The sequence below is a fragment of the Asparagus officinalis genome, chromosome 2 (genome assembly GCF_001876935.1).
Source record: "Asparagus officinalis chromosome 2, Aspof.V1, whole genome shotgun sequence".
Taxonomy (NCBI): domain Eukaryota; kingdom Viridiplantae; phylum Streptophyta; class Magnoliopsida; order Asparagales; family Asparagaceae; genus Asparagus; species Asparagus officinalis.
This window is the reverse complement of record NC_033795.1, coordinates 49557239-49581479: the sequence shown is the minus strand read 5'-3', so window position 1 is coordinate 49581479 and position 24241 is coordinate 49557239. Positions and strand designations below refer to the sequence as shown.

At 36.4% G+C, this 24241-nt stretch overlaps 2 protein-coding genes across 5 annotated transcripts in view; both read right to left on the bottom strand.

Annotated features, from left to right (window-relative positions):
* LOC109831315 (50S ribosomal protein 5 alpha, chloroplastic) lies at positions 4178 to 5514 on the bottom strand. Its single transcript, XM_020398649.1, has 2 exons — positions 5358 to 5514; positions 4178 to 4720 (listed from the first exon to the last, which is right to left on the bottom strand). The coding sequence occupies exons 1-2, from the start codon at positions 5449 to 5451 to the stop codon at positions 4353 to 4355; spliced, it is 462 nt and encodes a 153-aa protein (XP_020254238.1). The 5' UTR covers positions 5452 to 5514; the 3' UTR covers positions 4178 to 4352.
* The window catches only part of LOC109831314 (aladin), a 19338-nt gene continuing 1111 nt past the window's right edge, over positions 6015 to 24241 (bottom strand). Inside the window, exons 4-16 of one of the 4 annotated variants that reach the window (XM_020398644.1) lie at positions 20770 to 20884; positions 20524 to 20626; positions 20219 to 20398; positions 19995 to 20053; positions 12011 to 12098; positions 11861 to 11936; positions 11304 to 11403; positions 9481 to 9532; positions 7501 to 7638; positions 7315 to 7402; positions 7145 to 7208; positions 6920 to 6981; positions 6030 to 6361 (exon numbers count right to left, since the gene is read on the bottom strand). In XM_020398644.1, the coding sequence (XP_020254233.1) occupies positions 7146 to 7208; positions 7315 to 7402; positions 7501 to 7638; positions 9481 to 9532; positions 11304 to 11403; positions 11861 to 11936; positions 12011 to 12098; positions 19995 to 20053; positions 20219 to 20398; positions 20524 to 20626; positions 20770 to 20884 (1062 nt within the window). In that variant the 3' untranslated portion in view covers positions 6030 to 6361; positions 6920 to 6981; position 7145. Of the gene's footprint in view, positions 6362 to 6919; positions 6982 to 7144; positions 7209 to 7314; positions 7403 to 7500; positions 7639 to 9480; positions 9533 to 11303; positions 11404 to 11860; positions 11937 to 12010; positions 12099 to 19994; positions 20054 to 20218; positions 20399 to 20523; positions 20627 to 20769; positions 20885 to 24241 lie in introns of all 4 variants that reach the window. The other 3 variants (XM_020398648.1, XM_020398645.1, XM_020398646.1) reach the window with 3 other exon arrangements.

Sequence of the window (24241 nt, the reverse complement as noted above, 5' to 3'; positions counted from 1 at the left end):
AGTAATAAAACTCTGCCGCACAATGTAGTGCAAACAAACAGAGAAGCATCTTGATGACTTTCTATAAAGCCCGCTTTGAGCACGATATCGCGAAAACACTTGGTCATGAGTGTAGGGACATGACTGTTGAAAGATAGTCCCATGAGAGGACATGATAGAGCGCATGGTAGAGGATAGGTACTCTTTGGCACAATCAGAACGAAAAACTTTAATACGAGATTGCCATTGAGTAAAAATCATAGCAGTGAAGGCTTGATAAGCAGTAAGTACGTCAGAGCGATTCTTAAGTAGGTAAACCCATGTAAAACGAGAGAAACCGTCGATAAAGCTAACATAATATACGTAGCCAGATGAAGAAGGCAAAGGAGCTGGCCCCCAAATATCAGAATGTACTAAATCAAATAAGGAAATGGATACAGATGTACTCATTTTAAATGGTAAAGCAGTGAATTTTACCAATTTGCAACCAGTACATGACTCAATACTAGAACTAGATGATACAGGACCAAGTACTCCAGACTGAATAAGACTCTCCAGTCTTTTATTAGACACATGACCAAGTCGTCTATGTCATAAATTGGCAGGAAGCGAGGTAGAGGGTTTTGACGAACGAAGAGAAGCAACAAGAGAACGTGGACGTATGGACTCTGGAAGGTGAAGATATTCCAGAAAATACAGTTTGTGCCTCTTACGACCCGCCCCAACCGTCTTGCCTGTCTGTGGATCCTGCACAATACAAGTATCAGAAGAAAATGAGACAAACAAGCCCGCCATGCATAAAGAGCTAATAGAAATTAAATTCAAACACAACTGAGGAGCCACATAGACGGGACCAAGTGTTAGACGACCAGATGGATCATTTTGTGGGGTAATAGAGCCATACTGAGTAATGGACAATGGTTGTCCAGCAGCTGTGTAGATAGGAGGAAGAGAGGATGGAGTAAAGACAGAGGATAAAAGTGAGGCATTACAAGTCATGAGAGGAACAGCCAGAGTCAAAAATCCAGAGATCATTCATACCAGAGACCGAAGGATTAGTTGAAGAACCAGCAAAATGCATACCAGAGAGTTGTGCGGCGGATGTAGAGGTGATATGTTGGAAAGCATCAAGTTGACGGCGAAGACTTTCAATAGCTTGAATAGTAGAGTCTGAAGTAGTAGAAGGTATAGCATTGGCCAACAATCCTGGTGTACGAGAGGGTTGAGACTGAGGGGGTCGCCGACCACGTCCAGTACCTGAGGAACGTAACTCAGGATGAAGCTTGAAGCATGTCTCAATGCGGTGTCCTTCCTTCTTACAATATTTGCAAGAGAGCTTAGATCGAGCCTGTGGAGAGGGAGCCTGTGGAGAAGTATAATTCATAACAGGAGCAGTGACAGGTACAGACAAAACAGTCTCGAGTGAAGAGGTAGGAGTGTCTGTTGACAAATTGAGTCGTGCTGTCTGCTGCGGGGTCTCATAAGCAGTGAGAGCTCCCATAACTGAGGCCAAAGTCGGAAATTGAGGCTGATGAAGTAGTTGATCAGCTATAGTTGAATATTCAGGAAGAGACTGAAACAGTTGATGCACCTCATGCCGTTTGTACCAGGCTAGCCAGTCTTCATATGTGGAATTATGTCCAGGAAGCATGGAGCGTAACTCTGTCCAAAAAGCTTGCATTTGTCCAAAATGGGACTGCAGAGATGAACTACCTTTGCGTTGTAGAGCAATGCGTTGCAGAAGATATGCCTCCCGTGCACCCGAGCACTCAGTGAAACGCTCAGTGAGACGAGTCCACATGGCCCGAGCAGAGGGAAGCGAGCCAATCTCGACAGTGAGACCAGAGCTAACACAGCGAGTGAGATAATCCATGACACGAAATTCCTGCAATTGCCACTCTGAACTCTCCTTGACATAGAGAGCACGAGCAGTCTGAAGATCGACATTACCACTGCCATAGGCAATAGTACTGGATGAAGCAACAGTGCTGATGGACGGTGGAACTGGTCCCGTACTGGTGAGATGATCAAGCAAACCAGCGCCACGCAAGGCATTAGTGACAATGGTGGACCACCCTACCTAGTCACTTTGATCATTGAGGGGCAAAGGTGGTTTGGGAATCTTCTCTGAAGGAGCCATAACAGCAATGTTGAGACGTTAAGATGTCGAGATGCCGTTACTAACTACGAAACGACAATGCCATTCGTTTGAGGCCGAGAGACGGCTTGAAACGACGATGCCGTTAATTTGAGACCGAGAGACGGTCTAGAAACGGTAATGCCGTTAAAATAGAACCCGAAGGTTAGAATGAAACCCGAATGTTAAACGAGAACGTGAAACGCGTTAAGAGACCGCAAAGCGACAAGGCCAAAATATCTGACAGATAAAAGAAAGAAAAAATATTAAACGGCTGCAAAGCAACAAGGCGAAGATTTGGCAAAAGAACGCAGAAGCGTTAAAAAAATTTATTGGAAGGGAAATAACTCTAGCTCTGATACCATGTTAAAGTAAGGGAGAGAGAATCTTGGGTAAATTTCCCTTGAATTGAATATTGAGTATACACATATTTATACAAGTAGAGGAGTGTAAGGTTTGTTCTCCCAAGCAATGTGGGAGTAAAACCCACTACAATACACTATTATCAACAGAGTAGCATACTTGTATGATCAAGGAAGTGACCTCTCCATCAGCTACAATAAGAAGGATCTAAACTCCAAGTGGTAAAGAAAATCCTTGAACTAATAATAAAAGAATGTAGTTGTTTTTCATGTGCGTGTTCTCATTAAGCAGTCATCTAATCCTAGTACGAATTTGAAGGAACTATTACCACAAATGATACGTAAAAACCAGGATTTAAGGGTTGATTTAATTCACTTATAAATCTTAATGCCAGAATCAAAAATAAGGGACAGCAGACCGTCTACTTAATCTAGAATGTGTGTAGCTATCCATTTAAGCTTGAATCTGTGTCTTCATGGAAACTTATATTCATGTGCACAGTTCTAGTTCTAATCGAGCAAATAATTTTGAGCTTATACATTCACATGGAAAGTTGGAATCATTCAAACTTCAGTAGTACTCAATTATGACCTGAATCATTTTTTTATCAACACTCGATAGCAAGTTAAATATTAAGATAATATCAATATTTTGATTCTTGTCCAGGGGGGAAAAACAATATACACATGACATCACCTCTATCTGCAACCTCAGTAACCTTTTGTTCATTCGCAAACTTTTTTCGTACAAATTCCTTACCAAGTATATTATTTTCCAAAAGCTGGCGAAAAATTCATCAATTCATCAAGTTTGTCAGATCAATGATCATATAATTTATAAGGTAGAGTATATTAGTATAATCATCGTTGACCGATATTCTGTGATAATCTTCTAACCCATCCTGAGATTTAAAGGGTTAGGAGGACTTTCTATCTATTAAGTAGGAGGATCAGTGATGATATGACACAGAAATTATAACTAGGTCAATTGCTAAATTAGATTGAATAGAGAATAGATCTTGTTTATAGCTTCATGAACTTCAAAAGCACTTGAAATGTAAAACGAGGACATGTCTTTGGTTAAGGCATAGTGAGAAGGTAACGCAATTTATGGTTATTTCATTCTTTAATATCTGTTTGCGCTAAGATTTAAGTCCACCAGTCGAGAAAATTCTTCCAGGAGAGGAAATCTCAAGTGAATATATGAATGAAGCTACATAGCAATGACCTTCCTCCGTATTATGAATGCAATGGAATCAAATAGGACATCTCAAATATCAGTTAAAGATGTCTTAGGTATAAGATTGCAATAAACAAGTAGAGTAGATTGTAATCCTACAAATACATTTATAAGTACCAGGCTAATATACTAATGAATGATGAGGATGGGCCTTAAGTCGATCAAAAGCACCTAAGCTCTGAACTTGATCACAAGCGAATGCCTTATTATGAGACTAGCAAAGTAGGCAATTTACAGTAGGAATACACCAAAACAGTCTTATTAGAAGGAAAAAAGAAAGGAGAATAATACTAAGATATCTCAAATATCTCATTAGGCATCAGGACTACAATTTGAACAGTTTCTACAAAATAATACTAATGGACGAATGTTTTTTTAAGTTTGAACAAGGACATGAATGATAAGCATTAGCAATAAACTGATCAATTTTGAAGAAGCCAATGGAGCTGTACTCCAAGATGAGCTAAAAAACAAATTTAATCGAAAATACCATCTCATTTAGAAATGTGATTTCCAAACCAATCAATCTCTAAATCGAACATTACACAACTCAAGTACCAATATCATTGAAGAACCAACATACAAAATGATTCGAAATGCATAAACAAAAACAATTTTAAACCTGGCAATTTGATCAGACATTCTTGAGCTTCTTCATCTTGGAAGGAGGCCATCTTCCCTTCTTCCTCATCTTCCTCTTCCTCAAAAGCCGCTTTCTTCGGAGTCTTATTTTCTTGGCCAGCTTCATCCTCAGCTTCTGCTCCATCCTCTCCTTCATCTTCGATTCCAGTGGAAGATTCTCAACTGGCATATTAGCCTCTTCCTCTGATACTTGTGAAGGCGGCAAAGGGTCTGGTTTCTTTTCATCTTTTCCGTCGATTTCTGATGAAGCTCGGACAATTACAGACCTTTTCCCACTAATGTCATAGGTTGGACAGGGAATTCTAGGTCCGTGAGAGGACCCAAATCGCAAGTTGAAGCTTTTTCGTGATAACTTAGAAGCTGAAATTAAAAAAGAAAGAGTATCCAGATGAAATCGAGCATTTTGGATTCTGATGTTAAATGGGAGAAACTGATCGAACGTTGTGTGTTTGTAGTAATGCTAGAAAGAAAACTGAGGACTGGAGAGGTAATATTGGATACAAGAAAACCCAAATGAAATATTGTATTTCCACAGCCATACAGCATAACCTGAAGGATTACCCAAGAGAGTATTAAAGAATTAAATAAAATTTGCAATTGTAAAGTCCATAAGTTGGACAGAATCCTAGTTCCATGAAAGGACCCAAGTCGTGATGGGGATTTCTTGTGAAATATTTAAAGCTGAAATTGAAGTAAGAGTTACAAGCTGGTAAGAAAAAAGGTTTAACAAAACTACCCAGATGAAACTATTGAGAATTGTAAATGATGTTGTTGCCTGACAGAAATTGATTGAACATATTATGTTTGTATTAATGCCTGAAAGAAAAACCCAATTAAGAGAAACATTGCTATAGGATTCATCTGGGGAAGAATAAAAACCCAAATACAATTTGTAGTCCCATGAAAATACGGTGTATATTTCTGAAGAATTAAAAAAAAAACCCAGTTCATAGAAATTGTAAACAAGGGCGAGGAGATGGGGAGGAGGAGCACTTACAGAGAGTAGCTGAGGCTGCAGCAACGGGAATGGAGGGAGAATGAGAAGAAGATGAAGAGGGGAGGAGAGAGAGGTGAGAGATAAGGAGGGCCATAGTTATTATTAGCTTCCCATCAATTGAGAGAGGATCGTCGTTGGCTATCCTTTTGTTATGCTACTGGATAGGCTGAGGCTAATACTATCTCTAAAATTACGTTTTGCCCCCTCCCTCAGTCCCTCTCCTGCTGTTGTTTTTTTTTTTTTTCCTCATCCTCAATGTTTGTAGATAGACCCCCCTAAGAGACATTTTTTATTCGGCCCTCAGATGGTCTATTTTTATAACTTACTATCTTTCTAGTTTTGTTTTGGCATATACACTGCCCAATAATTGACTTTTCTTTTTTTTTCCAACTTAAACATACTATTGAGTGGACAGCATATCGAGATAACAATTTCAGATAGTGAAAATCAAACCCATAACTTTTATTAATTGAAAGATATAATTTCGGTCATGTTAGGTCGATTTGAACTGTAATGATCTCATTCTCACAACACAAGGAAATGCAAAGCGTAATAACTTCCCCAAGGAAAAAAATCCCGTGTCAAGATCTTATTTCTCTGTTACGGATAAACATTAAGAATACTTGTTGTAAACTATGTGAATCACTTTCCCAGAAATAAGACAAGGCAACATAATTTTAATGAGTCGCCAATAACCCAATCAGAAACTGCTGTATAGTTGTGCCATCATACAATTCAATTTGATTCTCAAATTACAAGTATTACGCCAAAATAGGCATTGTATTTGGATGCTGAGAATGTTAAATATCAAATAAAGACGGCCTTTTGATCTGCAGATAGCATATAATTTCACCATCGAAGGAAGGCTTCATTTCATCTTTCTTGATACATTAAGTAGGTCCCAATTCTTCAATTTTAGGCTCTCACCTTTGTCGTCCTTTTTGTTTTTTTTTTCCATCTCCAAAACCGTTTTCTACACACAAAAGCAAGCCTCACGGCAAATTCTGCAAAAACGCAAGCATCCTGAGAAATTCTTGTGACATCAAAGAACCCTGCTATTTGATGAGTTAATTAACTATTACTCCTGAACTAAGGCTTTCTGTTTTGACTGGTAATAGTGTCTTTCAAAATTGGCCTTTCTTACCCCATATACTATTTTTATTCTACAATGCCCCCTAAACTATTAATTTCTTCCCTGCTTACCTCTTAACTAGTTTCAGTCTCACCTTAGCCCCTGAACTATCACTCTCCTCTCATAAATCCATTTAAACATCCACAAAATAATAAACAAAACGTGGTAACCAGGTACTGAATGTGATAGTTCAAGGCGTAACCAGGAACATATTTAATAGTTTAGGGGGCAAGGTAGGACGGAAAATAGTTAAGCGAGTAAGTAGGAGACGAATTCAATGTTTTTAAGGGTTACATAGGGACTAAAAATAGTTCGGGGTAAGAAGGGACAAAGTTAGTAGTTTAGGGAGCAGATAGGGTCTGGAGCCATTTTTAAAAATATTCAATACAACAACATAAGTTGCTTTAATTGCAACAGGAATGTCATGTACCTGTTAAAACGCTGATTTTTTCAACCACGGAAATTTTCCAATCAGAAAGTCAGAATATGTACCTGCAATTTGCACACAGAAAAAGATAATGTAACATGGGGTATGATTTTAACTAAAATTCCGATGCACTCTACAAAAGCAGGAACAAGTAATTGCAATATTACAGATGAATGACAACATTTTCTGAGCGATGAAACTCTTGAGCATTAGAAGGCACATATTTACCTTAAGGAAGTATATGTGACCGAAATATGAGGGGATATGTACAACAGAATCCACTGCTCCAACACTGCATTAGGACCCAAAATGTAATTCAAAGGCCTCTCTAATTCACATCTACATGCCTTCACAGAAACAATTCTAAGAATAAAAGTATATTAATTATCAGTTCTTACCACAGATAACAATGGCCCTTGCTTGAATTTGTTGTGGAAAGCAAATGCCATTGGTTTCGGTTTCTCTCCAGGCCCTCTAATGAACCCCCTAGATTTAAGAAAAACATAAATAAGTTAATGGACAGCTCGTAATAATATTTTGATGTTGAAGTAAAAACAAAATAACCAATTCACAGAGTAACTAACACTAATGATAATGAGACAAGAGTGGTCCTTTTGACATCATATACTGCAATGAGACCGCAATAAATATCACCACCGCCTCTGTATGACAATGCCAGACGCTCTCCTGAAGAATCCCACGCTATTTTCTCAATTCCATGACTGAGGAACACAACAATAACAACATGAGATGCTTTCCTTAAAACTGTGCCTATATAATAACTGCAAAGCGTATGCCTACACAGATATATGCAAATCTTCATTCGTGCGTATATATGTAGTACTTGAATCTGTGGGTATTTGTCTGAGTATTAGATGGATTCTATATGCCATGTTTGCACTAGAGGGAGAGATCCTTATGCTGCAATGTCCACCAAGACAATCACAACTGTGTACTCAAGACTCTTATTGAATGGAACTGTTATCTTCATCCTGCACATAAGATATGCCTCCTCCAAAGATCTTTCCAGTATCCCCCACAACCACCGACCCCAACCCAAATCCCCTTTGTTTGAAAACCATTTTGTGCTGGTTTAGAAAAAAGGATGCATTCCTCATGAACAGACCTTTAGGACTTCCACAAGCAGTATTCTGATATTTCATTTCATAATATTTCTAAAAGTTTGTAGCATTATGGTTTTGTTCCAGAATGCCCAACTCATTACTGAAATTCATTGTTGATTTTAGAGGAATTGTAAACAAGAGGACGGTATTGAAGTCTTGACATACCACCAGCAATGCAATTTTATATTGTCAGATTGCATAGGATGTCTGGCACAAAACTTAGAATACTACTCCGAAGAAAGAAGCCAGAACAAATATAACTTAGAGAAATAGAAAATATCAAAAATTGTCATCATGGGGAAAAGAGGGCGGTAACCTGTTCTTCCACTCTCCTAGGGCTCCAAGAAGAATTTCATCATCCTCAATTGCCAAATACAGGTGCAAAAGGATAGGGGTTAATATTGACAACAAATTGAATCTCTAGGTATCAGTTCAGAGTATGACATTAATCACAAGGGTCGATCCAGGGTATAACCCATCCCATATATCTTCAGAAAACGCCTGGATCAAAATACACGAAAGCAGGAAGAAGGTGATAACTCATTTATCCATTTAGATAGTCCTTCTCACTGCCTCTGGTCTAGTGTTCATAATACAAAACCTAGTGGTGAACAGAGAAGTAATGAGTGACAGAATCAAGTTGAAGATCATTGCTGACATGCAAGGAAATGGTTGACATGGAAATTTGGGTACAGGAAATATCCAAAGCAATAAAGTTAAATCCTCCTAGTCTCAAATATTCTCCACCTCGGAGATTAGTGTTGGCTTTCACTGTCTACCAAACCCTAGCTGTTGTCGTATAAAAATTACTGGTCCAGTAATCCTTTTGGTAAATTGGTATTTACATGATATCAACTCAGGGCAGAAGGTCTTGGATTCTGATTCCACTGTATATATTCATGAATCTCCTTGCATGAGCTGTCATCCAAAGGCAAAAAAATGTGAAATCTTCAACAGAAGGGGACATTAGGCGTTGGGTATAAAATAATTATTGGCATGAACTTAAGCTTCTGGGTTAAGACATAAGCTTAAGCTTCTAGGTTAAGTCATCAAAACCTTTCAGTCGTTCAGTTTTTACAAGCCACCTTACTGATTCTGTTTAATGAATTTCATCTGAGATTAAAGTAAACAAAAATCAAACGAAGCCCTTCAGTTCTTTGCTGAATGAACTAACAATAGTGATGCTCTAGTTGAGTCTAGACTGTTAAGTACCCAAAAAAAAGCGCTTTGCTTCAGCAAAAACATAAACCGAGTTGTTTTCACCAAACTCTTTGCCTCAAATTAAAAGCAGGTTAGTGTGTTATACTAAATCTTATTTGCATAACAGATAGCACAATGTTGGAAATGGTTACTTGTTCAGCTTCAGGAAACTACTGAATGCTTAATAGAAAAATAAATTATTTCAAGCTTAAAACATAAAATCTGAATAAGTTGTAGTACCTGCCAGTCGAAGAGGCAATTTCTGGCAGCTCCACTGGCAATAGATGTGCATCTAAGTTTTCCATCACACATGAAGGATAAGTAATCAGGCAACTGACAAGTAATAAAGTCTATGCATCTTAGATTGATTAAAAAATGAGAATAGAACAGATCTTAAGATAGCAAGTCGCAAGATGGCATATATGAAGGGTTTATGCATCTCACTCACTGCCAAAAAATGGAGGCACCACCAAGTTACAGCTATTTTTGTGAAATTGTTGTACCGTAATTTTACCATTATCTTTGTAACACAATATCTTAGTATTTCCAGCATTTCACAATGTATTGTGACAGATTCTACCTGAATTTTGCACAAAAACCATAAAGGTAGATAATAGAACTTTTGAAGATTACACAAAGCGCAGTCATTAAGGTTGTAGAAATATATCAGTCACAGATATGCAAACACAGTATACATTTTACATTAACCAGTTAGACCAGAATAAGTATGTTATATCAGGATGCATGTTAGTTTAAGAAATAAGACCTATCTGAACCCAATTGTTGGTTTCTTGCAGCTAACTGAATTCAAAGAAGTAAAAAACAAAAAAGATAAAAAACTATGCCCTGCTACTCGAAAAAGGTTTAACTATGCCATGTTACTCAAAAACAAAAAAAGATACAAAACTATGCCCTGTTACTCAAAAAAGGTTTAACAATGTTCTTATATAAAGAAGGAGAGAAGCATAGTAAATGCAATCATGAACAGCAAAAACACAAGAAAGGTACAGATGACTTCGCAATTGTGTAAACAATGTACTGTATGGATTAAAGTAGAAATATGTGTCTAAACCCGTAAGCAATCATGTATTCATGTGTGACCAATATAAGCATTAGTTAGAACTTGGAAGTAGATAGACTATGTTGATATCAGAGCTACATCTTCTTATAGAAGAAATTGGAATTAGGACAAGATGAAGATATCGAGAAACTAAGTATTAAATGAGGCAAAATGATATAGCAATTAATAAAGTACCCACCACATATCATACAAATACATCACTTCCTAAGCTACCCCGACCTCATCTGGGCTCCTGTACCCGTGTCTGACCCTTTCCGTGCTCGTGTCCAACACTCCTTGGACACTCTTGAATTTATGCATATATAATCTATGCATACATTCATTCAGACGTGTACTCAATTACATTATACATGTTTTGGTTTAAAACACTGTCATACATTTCTTGGACGTATACCATACCTTAACATACGTCTTGAAATTCATTACACACAGGTTGAGTTCGTTTAACCATACCCAGTTTAGAAGTATGATTTGAGAGGTTGTCTCTATAGCTAGTTAATAAACAAGCACTTTTCCAATTTGTAATTTGTTTAATAAAAGAAACATGAAAAAGTTACAGGAATTCTAGTTCTCATAACATGTGATAACATGTGAATGAGAACAATACTAATCTCGTGTTTGGTGAAAACAACTCGGGAAGTAAACAAATTACGCAAAGATAAAATTGGTATGTCTGTGAATACAAACGGGAGGGAGTGAGCAAACACTAAAAATGAGCTGAGAAACACGATAAATGTTTGAGTAGGGAGAGAGGGAGGGAGCAAAACCTAAAAATGCTCTGAGAAACAAAACAAACATTTGAGTGAATAGTTGTCAAAGAGGTCCAGTGCAGAAAGTGAATAGATCTAAATCCAAGAAAGCATAATTTCTGGTTCACCATAATCCAAGCTTTCACTCATAAATAGCCAGTTGTAGAGCATAATTAACATTCCATAAACTCCAGCATAGAGAAGGTCATTGAAGTATAGAAGTAGGGATTAACCTAATGAAGGGAACCTTGACGAGAAGTGGATTGAACCTAATGTTACTGAATCTGAAAATGCAAGCAGAATCATACGCCCTTCTGGATCCCATGTAGCCCCCTGATAAGCAGAAACAATAATGTACTTATATTAGTATCAATGAGTTTGATAATACTCAAAAAAGAAAGTTTTCAGACGTCAAGTAAATCAGATCTCGACTTATGACTGAGATCGATATACTCACAAAAGAAAGGTTTCAGATAACAAGTGATTTAGATCCCAGGTGATTATCAATAAGACTGAGCAAGAAAGTCTTCAGGTATTAAGTGAAGTAAATGGTTACTTCAAGTGAATATAATAAAGAACAACTCCATAATAGAATATATTTATCTACTCTAGCATCCAAAGCTATGATTTTTCTCAAGCCACCATATGCACTTCTGTCAATAACTTCCATGAGTAAAAACAAAGCACAAAAAAAAAAGTATCGCTGAATTCTATAATAAACTGTTTGTGTTTCCACACATAAACTCTATATTAAACTGTATGTGCTTCAACATATGAGTATATAACTTACAGTGACACATCCACCAGCGGAAGACCAAGGTTCTGATGTCCATGTGTTTGTCTCCCAAAGATAAAATGTCCCATCACTGAAATAATGGAAATTTTATATTATAATCTTCTCTTCAGCAAAGGTAGCAGAAGCATTAGCAATGGAACTTACAATTTTGCAGTCAAGAAATAGTCTCCAGACGGTGACCATTTTACCATTGATATTGCCCCTAATCCACGTCGAATTGGAGTTCCTTGCCCTGTTGATCAACATGAGAATGTTAAATGCATAAGATTTAAACTTATGTTACACCAAGGATAAAAATTCCACTAAAACAACATTTTACAGATTTGTATTAACTGCTACATTTCCAGCAGATTATCATCCAGTATAACTTTTGTAGGATAAGACTTCAAACATCTTCAGGAAAAAACATCGAGAAGATTAGAACACAAACACACACACCCTGAAGCTGTCTGATAAACACATGCAATCAAAACAGAAAAATACCTCCAAAGACTTGCAGCCCCTTAATGGTTTGATCAGTCCACTTAAAATTTTGGTTTTTCAGTAATTTAAATTTGGACCACAACCTTAATTAATTCTTGAATTGAAAACCTTAGCTGTACAACCAATAAGAAAATTCACATTTTATTATAACACAATTGATATGACTGATATCATCCACCCCTTCTTATATCAGGACAAGCTTTTGTTATTGTTACTAGTAAGGTTGTTGCCAGAATACAAAATATAACCCTCAACTCTCACCACAACATTGTATTTTTATATTCTAACAGTTGTAAAGAGATGACCAACAGGCTAGATGTGCATGAGCACGAGTTGTTCTCTTATGTGCAACATGCCACACGGTTGCCCGCAAGAAGCATTAACCATCTTTTAAATATGAATTTTCATTTCAGCTTAGCCCAAAAGGACTCAATCCATTAACATACACATGTTAAAAAGGTCAAGCTCAATGTAGAAACACTAGTTCAACCTTTGACACACCCTTATCCTTTGGTTTTTCTGTGTTTCCTTCAAGGGAAAAAAATGCTCCAACTGGAAGCCTGACAGCTTTTCAAGGAAGGTGCTTATATTCTCAGTGCTTCTATAAATAACGTAACCGGTTACCTCACTGGACTGCATGAATCCATAAATACTTCCATTCTAACAATCGCTGCTGCTCAATAAGGTTTATATATTACAGTGTAGTAAACTGTCATGGCTCAAATATCAAACCCCAGATAGGGATGTTAAAAAAACTGAAGGCACAAGGACCCAAGCCCCACGAGGGAAGAGAAGAGACAATGACATTACATGTATTGCCTTCAAGTTAGTGATAGAGGAAGAGATGAAACGGTAAAGTCAAACCTTAGTGTTTTTTTTTGGGTGCTTAAACCATAAACTTATTAACTTAGCCTTTTTATTTAGTCAAAAATTTCCCCCACTTTAGGTGCCACCCTCGCTCCCTTCGGAGTGCTTCAATTGTCTTTTTTCTACAAAGTTTTCTCAGGAAAGATTGGTTAATCAATTGGGCAAAACTCAGCTTTGGTTGTTTCCACGGAATACAGCTGATCATAATTTGCTATTATGTGAATTTCATCCAAAAATAAATTGTCAAAGTAGTTATGATAAGAACTGCAGAGATTGTGAGAATCAATATATTTTACAGATTTATCATTAAGATAATAAGTTTGTTGTTAGGATAGTTGCTCAAAGCACACTTCTAAGTTCTAACTTGTCTTCGCATAAGTGAAAAACTCTATTCTGCAGGCTCATTTTCACATCTTTTGTAGCAGTAATCAATTCAAAGAACCTTTTAAAAGCTAGAACCAGCGTAGTAAATGTTTCAACGATATCATTTTCATTTAATTGTAACTCAACTGACTACTTCAGCCCATCAAAAAGAGCTTTCATTTTATCATTTAGAACGAGCTTATACTCACTTAACATTCGTAGGCATAGAAAGTATGAGCTTATACTCTCTTAACATTCGTAGGCACAGAAAGTGTTGTTTGATGAGATTTTCTTCTTTTTTTTTTTGAGATCATGTAAATCTCCAGAATAAAAAAATTTCTTTGTAAGCACCTTCACATTATCTTGAGGCCTATCTTTCGCCTTATCAATTTTTATGCTTGACATATGATCATCAACATAACTTTCTTTAGGTTTATCGTTTACCTCTTCTTGAGACTTATCTCTCACCTTCTTAATTTTCATGCGTGCCATCGGATCATCAACAAATTTTTCTTGGTCCTTCAATTCTTTTATTTCATGAAATACATTATAAACTTAGGCAAGAGTCTCAAACTTTTCAGCTAACTTATCCAGTATTTGTTTGTTATTCACATCTAACTTTGTAGAAGCATTGTTTTAAATATCGGCCGATAATCGATATTATCGGCCGAGTTATCGGATTTTTGAGCTCTCCGCTAGGATAAATTGGTTTTGTAATCGGTTATCGTTTTGGAGAGATTATCGGCGAGTTATCGGCATTATCGGCACTTATCGGCCGATAAGTAAGGCTAAATTATCGGGATTATCGGGATTATCAGCCAGACATTTTGAGTTGAGTTGTTGAGTTTTTAAAACCCGACCCAACCCGTTTTGTTAATAATATGAAACTTAAAACCCGAAACTTTATGAATCCGACCTTCAAACCCTAACTTCGTCTCTGACGGCTGCTCCTTTTCTCGTTGGGTGCTTCCTCCGTTATCTTTATCTCATGTTCTCTGCGCCTCTTCGTCACTCGCCTTCGTGAACTTCAACCTTGAACTTCGTCGCTCGCCTACCCTTTGTCAACCATGTTTTTTTTGTCCGGAAACATGGCTATATACACATGCTGTGAGCTTTCCTTCTCTTGTAATACCTTCACGCACGCACTTTCTCTTTTGAGTAATATCAGTTCTATAACTATTCTTTTATCATACTTTGCTTTTCTGTTTTTCCTGTAACAGAGACTTATATAAGAAATTAGTGAATAAACTGTACATACTTTACTTTTCTGTTTTAGTATGTTTATATTTCATTAAGCATAGTTAGATTACATTTTTTAGTTGTTATATTATATATATACACCATCCAGTATATTGCTCCGATAAATACTACTTATCCCCGATATATCCCCGATTTTCGCTATCCGATAAGGATTTTGACCGTCCGATAAATACCCGATAACCGATATTTAAAACCTTGTGTAGAAGGCATATAATCTAAATAAGGACATGTGTGCTGACACAACTTTTTCCTCTAATGATGGAGTCCACAGGATGTGCGTTTAGGGTGAGGAGGCTTCAGATCAGAAGCCTGAGTATTGTTTTTTTAACCTCCGATTCAAGTCCATATTTTTTGCAGCAGCCTGACGTTCTTTGGTAGATCTAAATTTGTATCTAGGCAAGGATTCATCAAGCTCCTCAAGCGCTTTGGCATGATTCATCAGCATTTTTCCCTAATACTCTAGGATTTGTCGTTGCTCCTCTAAGGTTTCTCCTTGCTCGTTCACTGTCTGTTGAAGGTTGAGCACCATCTGAAGTAGGTCGATTTCCTCCATGTTTGGAACATGTTTAGGTCGATTTTTTCCATGTTTTAACCATAGAGAGAAAAAATCGCACTATGATTATATCCAGGTTAGTACAGAAAATGAAAGAGTGAGAGATAAGCTTCAAGAAGAGGTAAACGATAAACCTAAAGAATGTTCTGTTGCTGATCTTATGTCAAGCATAAAAGTTGATAAGGTGAAGATGCTTGGAAAGAAAAATTCTTATTCTGAGGATTCACATGATCTCAAAAAAGAACCAGAAAACCCTCATCAAACAACACTTCTTGTGACTACAAATGTTAAGAGAGGATAAGCTCGTTCTAGATGATAAAGTGAAAGCTCTTTTCGAAGTGTTAGTAGTCAACTGAGTTCCAATTAAGTAAAAATAATATCATTAAAATATTTATTGTACTGGTTCCAGCTTTTAAAAGGTTCTTTGAATTGATTACTGCTTTAAAAGATCTAAAAATGAACATGTCGGATAGAGTTTTTTACTTATGTCATGGTGAAGACAAGTTGAAAGTGTGCTTTGAGCAACTACTACACACCTTGCATAATGAAAATCTCGTCTCGAAAACTTCCATTGAGAAGTTTGCAAAATGGAATCTTGATGATGCCTTGATTATAAATTTGATGACAAATTCTATGAATAAATTTGTCTATCAATCTATGTCTTTCTTGATACCGCGAAGGCTATTTGGGACACTCTCCATCAGATGTACTTATCTGCTAACAACATGCATAAGTTGTATGATATATTAAGGGAGATTGTTGAGACCGAGCAAGGCGATGACATACATGTTTATCTCTCCAAATTCACTCAGTATTTGGAAGAGTGGAAGATTAGTCGTACTCTCCGGATCCTGCTATCTAACAAAAACAGTGAGAAGCCCTATTATTTGTTCTTGCTCTTGGGAACGTCAGTCCATATCTTGATGGTGTTCACTCTTATATTTTGGCGACACATGACAGTTGTTCCCTGCGTGATCTTCATACTCGGCTTCATACTCGGCTTCCTTGTGTCACTCAACCGGCTCCAATTGTCTTTGATTCTCAAACTCCATCTGCTCTTGCATCTGGTCGGGATACAGTTTCTCTAAAAATTACCCACAACAGCTCCCCTCCACTCATGGGCGTCCTCTTTACCCGTCTCAGGGTCGTGGTGATCATGGTCAAGGCCATAGTGATGGACGACATAACACCAAGTATTGCACCTATTGTCAAGGTACAAATCATGAGTTTGAGACATGCTGGAGACGTCTCAGAAGGATGCCTGTTGTTCATCCGTCTTCTTCTGTGGATTACTCCTCTACATCTACTATGGCACCATCAAAGATGACTTTCTCTCAAGTTATGCTTTCTGCTAAAGAGCGTCAAGCCTTGCGCCAGCTAATAACAAAACCCTCTGGTAACTCAATTCAATCAAGTAATGCTTATCATGTTTCATCTCACCAATGGATTATTGATTCAGGTGCTTCTAAACATGTCTCCTTTATCTCTTTCATCATTTTCTCCACTTCATAACTTTCAGATGCGTGTTGCTAATGGTTCAGTTGTTCCTGTTGAAGGAGTAGGAAATATTACTCTTACACCTAATCTATCTCTCAAATTTGTATTATGGATTTCCTACTTTTCATAATAGCCCATTATCTGTTCATAAAATTTGTAATGATTTAAACTGTTCAATGACATTCTTCCCTCCTCACTGTGTTTTTCAGGATATTACGAGGAAGATGATTGGAGCCGATCGTGAACAACAAGGTCTATTTCTTTTGGATAGTCTAGACTCGATTTTTGCCTTTCGTTCTTCTACAGATCCTGTACTATAGCATCAACGTATGGGACATCATTCCTCCACTACTCTTCGACACTTGGTACCTGATTGTGAGTCTAGTTTAATCTCTTGTATGAGTCTTGTGAGTTGGGAAAACATCGTAGAATTTCATACTCATAACGCGTCAATAAACGTAGTGAAAATTTGTTCGATTTAATTCACTCTGATATTTGGAGGCCAGTGAGCTTTCCTACTTTTAATAAATATCGCCATTTTGTTACGTTTACTGATGATTTTTTCTCAAATGGCATGGCCTTTTCTATTAAAAGATCGTTCTAAACTGTTTAAAGTATTTACTGTACTTTTTATGAAAATAAAAACTCAATTTGGTATTACTATTAAACAGTTTCGTTTTGACAATACTAAAGAATATATAAGCAATGAGTTTTAACTTTTTTCTCCACACATGGGATTCTTCATCAAACTTCATGTCCCTACACTCCACAACAAAATGGAGTGGCATAGCATAAAAACCAACACTTACTTAATACTGCTAGATCAGTAATGTTTGAAATGAAGGTTTCGAAATTTTATTGGAGTTTTGTTGTACTCATCGATTGTTTTTTAATCAATCATATGTCGAGCCATGTTATAAACAATGTCTCACCTTTTAGTCTTGTTTTTCCGTGCCAAACCTTCCCTATTCCTTCACGTGTTTTTTATTGTACATGTTTTGTTCAGGTACTAGGACCCTGCAATGATAAATTAGATCCTAGAGCCATTAAGTGTGTGTTTCTCAGTTATTCCAGATTCTCAAAAGGATATTTTTGCTGTTCTCCCGATTCTAAGAAAATGTTTTCTTCAGCTGATGTGTCCTTTTTTTGGAAATAAATCTTTCTTTGGTTTAAAACTTCTTTGTGGTCAGACTACTTTTGATTTACCAAGGGCCATTGTAGAGAGTTCAGATTTTCCATCAGAGAAACCACTACTGGTTTATGTACGGAAACAAAAAGGCAACATCAATCAGACTATCAAAGATAGTGTTCATGTTCTTCCTTCAGACACATCACCTTCTTTGCTTGGTAATATTCCTGACACAGCTGATATTTCTATTGTTCTTCGTAAAGCAAAACGCACTTGCACTCACCATCCTATTGCAAAGCTTGTTTCATCTTATAAACTAAACAGCTCCTTTCATGCCTTTACCTCCTCCTTGGATTCCATTTTCATCCCTCATAATGTTCAAGAGGCCCTTAAGCATCATGCTGGCAAGCAGCAATGGAAGATGAGATGCAAGCTCTTTGGAAGAATCATACCTGGCAGTTAGTCTTCCTCTCGGTGGTAAAACAATTAGGTGTCATTAGGTATTCACAGTGAAGTACAATCCAAATGGTACAGTTGAGCGACTCAAAGCTCGCCTTGTAGCCAAGGGCTATACTCAGCAGTATGGAGTTGATTATACTAAGAAATTTTCTCCTGTTGCCAAGCTCACCTCTATTCGACTACTTATCTCTATTGCATCCAACCACTCGTGGCCACTTCATCAATTGGACATCAAGAATGCATTTCTTAACGGAGACTTGACCGAGGTTATATGCCTGCAACAACCACCTGGTTTTGAGCGGAAAGGGGAGAATTTGGTGTGTTAGAAAAGTTTGGAAAAGTAGTTTGCTCTTATGACTTTTCTAGAAGTAAGGCAGATCATTCCCTTTTCACAAAAAAGGGGAATATAGGCATTGTGGTCCTATTGGTGTATATAGATGACATTATCGTCACTGGTAATGGCTCATAGGGTATTGCAGAGATTAAGCAACAACTATCGCAAGCTTTCCATACAAAGGATCTTGGTCCACTTCGTTACTTCCTTGGTATTGAGGTCGCCCGTAATAAGGATGATGCATTCCTTTCACAAAGAAAATATATACTCGACATTCTTACCGAGACAAGAATGTTAGGATGTCGACCTAGTGATACACCTATGGGCCCCAACATTAAGTTGTCTGCTTTTACTAGTGATCCCCCATTCACTAATCCACTAATCCAGGAGAATATCATAAATGAAGCTCATATACCTTTCGATGACCAAACTAGATATTGTGTATGCAATCAACATGGTCAGTCAATTCATGCAAGCACATACCATCACATTGATGAATGGGCGAAGAAGGTGGTTTCTTTCTCATGTTCAATCTGCTGAGCAACTTGCTGATATTCTCACAAGGGCATTACCTCTGAAGCTTTTTCACACATTCATGGGCACGCTTGGCTTCGACAATATCTACGCTTCAGCTTGAAGGGGAGTGTCAAAGTAGTTATGATAAGAACTGCAGAGATTGTGAGAATCAATCTGCTTTACAGATTTATTGTTAAGATAATAGATTTGTTGTTAGGATAGTGTAAGATCATGTTTGTTGAGAACAAAAGTCCAGATTTATTGAATCTAATCTCGCTTATAGTTATAAATAGCCCCTTAGGCTTCTGTGAATCAATCAATAAAAACAAGAACCTCTTCCTCTCTGATTTCTACACACACCAACTCTCTATCTTGAGCTAAACCCTATTATTTTGGATCAAAACAACAAATGCCAATAATATGGCCAAAACTTACTAGAATCAGCAACATTCTTAGACCTTGTTCTACAACGGAAGCATAGCATTGGCTGATAGGCAAGAAAAAGTTAAAATACAGAATAAATAAACAGCTCCTTATAAAAAAAACCTTCAGATTGTATTCAAATAAATAGTAATGAATCCTTCAACAATTAAGCAAATCTATACCTCCTTGATAAGTATTAGTAACATAAATTCCAGAATAACTGCAAACTTAAAAAAGATAGTACCTTGAGCAACATCCCATATAGTGAATGATGAGCTCCGATAGGAAGCCGACGCCAAGTACGTGCGAAAAAAAAATGTCAAGGATACAAACTCTTAAAACCACTGACATACATCTAAGACAACTTTGATTATTTAGCAAATTTTTTTCTGATTAAACTTAAAGAAAAGGAAGGTTCAAGGTAGTATGCAAATTTTCATGAGAAGGGTATAGAAAAATTAAGGATATCTGCCATCAGGATTCCAACAAAGAGAGCTGATTTGTTCACCATTACGGCTTCGAAGAAAGTCTACTAGTGTCCATCTAACTCCGGATCCCCTAGAAACAGTGCCAAGGGATGAGCTGACCCCAGATCTCACAGACGCAGAATTACCCGGGTAAGATGCAGACCAAATGCAAATACCACCCCTGTGAAAGAAATTGTTCAAAATGTGGAAGTACTAATTAACTCAATGTAAAATAATAACATCAAAATAGTTTGAACTGATACAATGAGATCCAAAGTAAGAAGGAAACACCAGATATACACTTACTTGGCCGCAACAGAAAGCATCTTTCCACTGTTTGGCCTCCACTCGAGTGTTGTAATATCTTTTTGGTAGTCACTAGTTAAAACACATGGATCTTTGCCCTCTGCTAAGAAGAAAGTGTTGAATTTAGTATCAGGCCAGACCTCTTTCAATGTTAATGCAACTGTAGAAGGTCCTTTTCAAACCATATACAAATAGAATGTTTAATCTACTTATTCAACCAAAGAAAAGATAGACATCGTCACTAACCTGAGTCCTCATAATCACGTATGGTGATCTGGTTTTGTCCAGAGATAAATGCTAGAATATGCTTATGTGGGTGCCAGCTCACTCCTTGACAATCAACTTCTGTTGTCAAATTCAACTATAAAAACATCTGGTGAGATAAAACAAAAACCTGTTTTCCGGAGCCATAATGAGCTCTTTCAATCAATCTGTCTTTTGAATAACTAGACTCCAAGTACTTTAATTATGTATTGGTGTATATAAATATAAGCAGGAAATTACTGTTGGGAAACAAAATAATGAGCATACAAGGAAAATGTCAAATAAAATTGAAGCAACATGTGCATATTTTCCATCACCATCGTTATCAAAGCCCTCCCTTATCCATGAGGAATCAGCGCAGAAGCATAAATGGATACCTGACATATTATACATGTTCTATATTCTGCCGATTTAAAAGAACTTGGATATGGGATATTTTGCAGGAAGAAATTAGATATCTAACAGATATTGATGAACAGACAAAGTGGTGGAACTAGTGAGATATCCGCTATGCATATTTATACACATTATATATCGACTAGCATTACAGCACGTGCAATGCACGTGCGATAATAAAAATTTCTTTAGGAAAAAATTAAGAGCACTGAAATTCTAATTAAAATGGGATGCATCCAAAAATAGTAAATATGATAGATCAGCAGTAGACGTGGAAATTGAAGCAATCATTTTTTCTAACGAAGTGTTAAACAAAAAAGGTGCAAACATTTAAGGTATTGAAGTTAAAAGAAGTGTAAACATGGGGCGTATGCCGCGTATCAGAGTGTCAAAAAAACTTGAGGCTTCAAAGTTAAAAAAGTGCAACTTTAGAGTGTCAATTTGCAAAATAATGCCTCAAAGAAAAATCAACTGAGGATTATTTTGATCATTGAGGGACCAAATTGCAAGCCTCCTTATGATTAGAAGGACTTATGAGTAATTTTAAAGATTTGAGGAAGTAATAAACAATTATTTAAGATTTGAAGGAGTAATAACTAATAAACTTTTCTCTTAAGAAAGTTAGTGTTGTTTTTTTCAGAAATAAGAAGGTTAGTTCTCCATTACCAAGTATGACACTTGGGTTGTTATTAACACATCAATTTTACAAAGTGTAGTCCCATCTCAACATGTACGGATTATAGAGGGAAAGAAACAGGAAGAAATAAAAGGGTGAGAATAACATTTCAAACCGTTGAGTTGATCATGGCGGTAACTTCTGCCAATTGACAATTTTGCTCTCAATAAAAGAACAGTGAAGAGAGGAATGGAGGACACTTTTTGAAAGTAGATGCCCCCCTAGGTTTTAATATAGTAGTGTAGATTTTGTATAGGTTTTTAATATAATAGTATAGGTTTTAATATAATAGTATCGATTTTGTATTGCATTACATAGTACTTCCATATTTAACACACAATATGTCATCTCGATTTTGTATTGCATTACATAGTACTTCCATATTTAACACACAATATGTCAGAAATGTCAGAGTTACTATATTTTTACTTTATAGTCATTAGTCACCAAGCACTATAGATAATAACCGACTTGACATAACAATTGCTATCTACCAAAAAGAATTTCAGGTGCCGGTAGCGGATTCAAAAATACTCAGAAGTCAGAAACATATATTGTCTTAATCAAATATACTAGGAAACTGGATTTAGAATTCATAGATAAGTGCTATCCATATTCGATTAAGGTAATAGATGGTTCAAATACACATTGTTCTAAATATCCCCGACATGGCCCGATATATCCCCCGATATATCCTTTTACAGAGATTGCCGCAACCGATATGCTCTCTAAATATCCCCCATATATTCGATATATTAGCCGATATGTTGATCGATATATCTTTTTTATCGCTTGTTGTAAAACAATATACCGTGTTTAGTAATTTTTGGGCGACATATCATGACTTTCCCATTTTAAAAAATGACATTTTTGGCCTTAAAAAATTAGACAAAATGTTGTAACGTTGATTTGTACTTGTTTTTTATTTTACAAGGTTGATTAGTGATCCCAAACATATACTATTTATATTTTGTATGCTTAAGTTTCATTAAGTATATTGAGATTACATTTTAGTGCATTATATACTATACATGCAAATATCCGTTATTGCATTTCAATATTTACTCCATATATCCCCAATACTCACAATCCGATATGAATTTTGGCCATTTGATATTTCTTGGATATCCGATATTTAAAGCGTTGCAAATACAATTGTTATCCATGGGATCAGTATGGATATTGTAGCCTTTTATCGTCTATATTATAAAAATACTTCAGCAGAGATAGTGTCATGAATCTGTTATTTAGATATTTGGGTACTTGTCTCATGCCCGCTTAATATTAATATCATGTACTAAAATCTATAATGTCTATACACGTATCAAATACATAAAACGTGTATCCAGGAAGCTAAAAATCTAATGCAGAATAATATGTTCATAATTTCATTTGATAAGTTAACACTTCCAATTGCCTTGTGAATGCAATTATACAATTTGTTGACTTCCTTAAACAAATATTTATGATTGCTCCATATTGATTTATGTAAAATTGACAAGTTTTATGTTCCCCAAATTATCACATTTTTCTCACCATTATTCGGGTGTTTTTTCTTGGGGTGGCGGTATTTTTTTTGGGGGGGAGGGGGGTTTATTGTCTATGTTTAGAAGCTTTTAAACTTTAACCTATTTTAAATTTTGGTGGATCTCGGTGGTTTTTGGGTTTTATGATAAACATTTATAAAAATTATATGGGTAGATTAGTCATTTGTTTGGTCAAACCTAGCATATTTGGGGAGCTTATGAGCTTATTTTAATAAGTTAGGGTTAAAGCTAGCTTATTAACAAACCAGTAGACATGGAACAACTAGCTTAAAAGCTACTTTGACACCACCACCACCCCACCCCCCACCCCACCCCCAAAAAAAAACACCTTATAGCCGTATAACCATAGACATATATTTTTCTAACTGTCATTAGTGAAATGTTAACATCTGAATTTTTAGAAGTTCATGCATTCATGCATCCACTTCATTCCTTATTCCGGTATTGAATTATTGGCATAGAACATCCAAATAGTGTATATACAAAAATCATCACTATGATCCAAGGCTATATCACTAAAAGCTTGAATCTTTTTATTGTATCTCTTGGTTGAGGTTTGGTACTCTCGGAAATATAGCGGGTGTCTGGGGCTTTTTATTTTAATCAAATGAGCATTTAACCAAGTTTTTCTATATCTACTTGTTTGGTAACAACCTAAATAAGTTAACTTTTAAATCACATTTAAAAAAGTTAAGATTCCCAAAATGAAAAACTAGATCTATATAAGCTAGCAAGTGACTGTTCAACCCTGTACAAATTTTTATAATTTTTTTGATATAAAAGCCAAAAAACCACCGGAAGGCAACATAGCTTAAAGGTTTCTAAAATTAAGCAC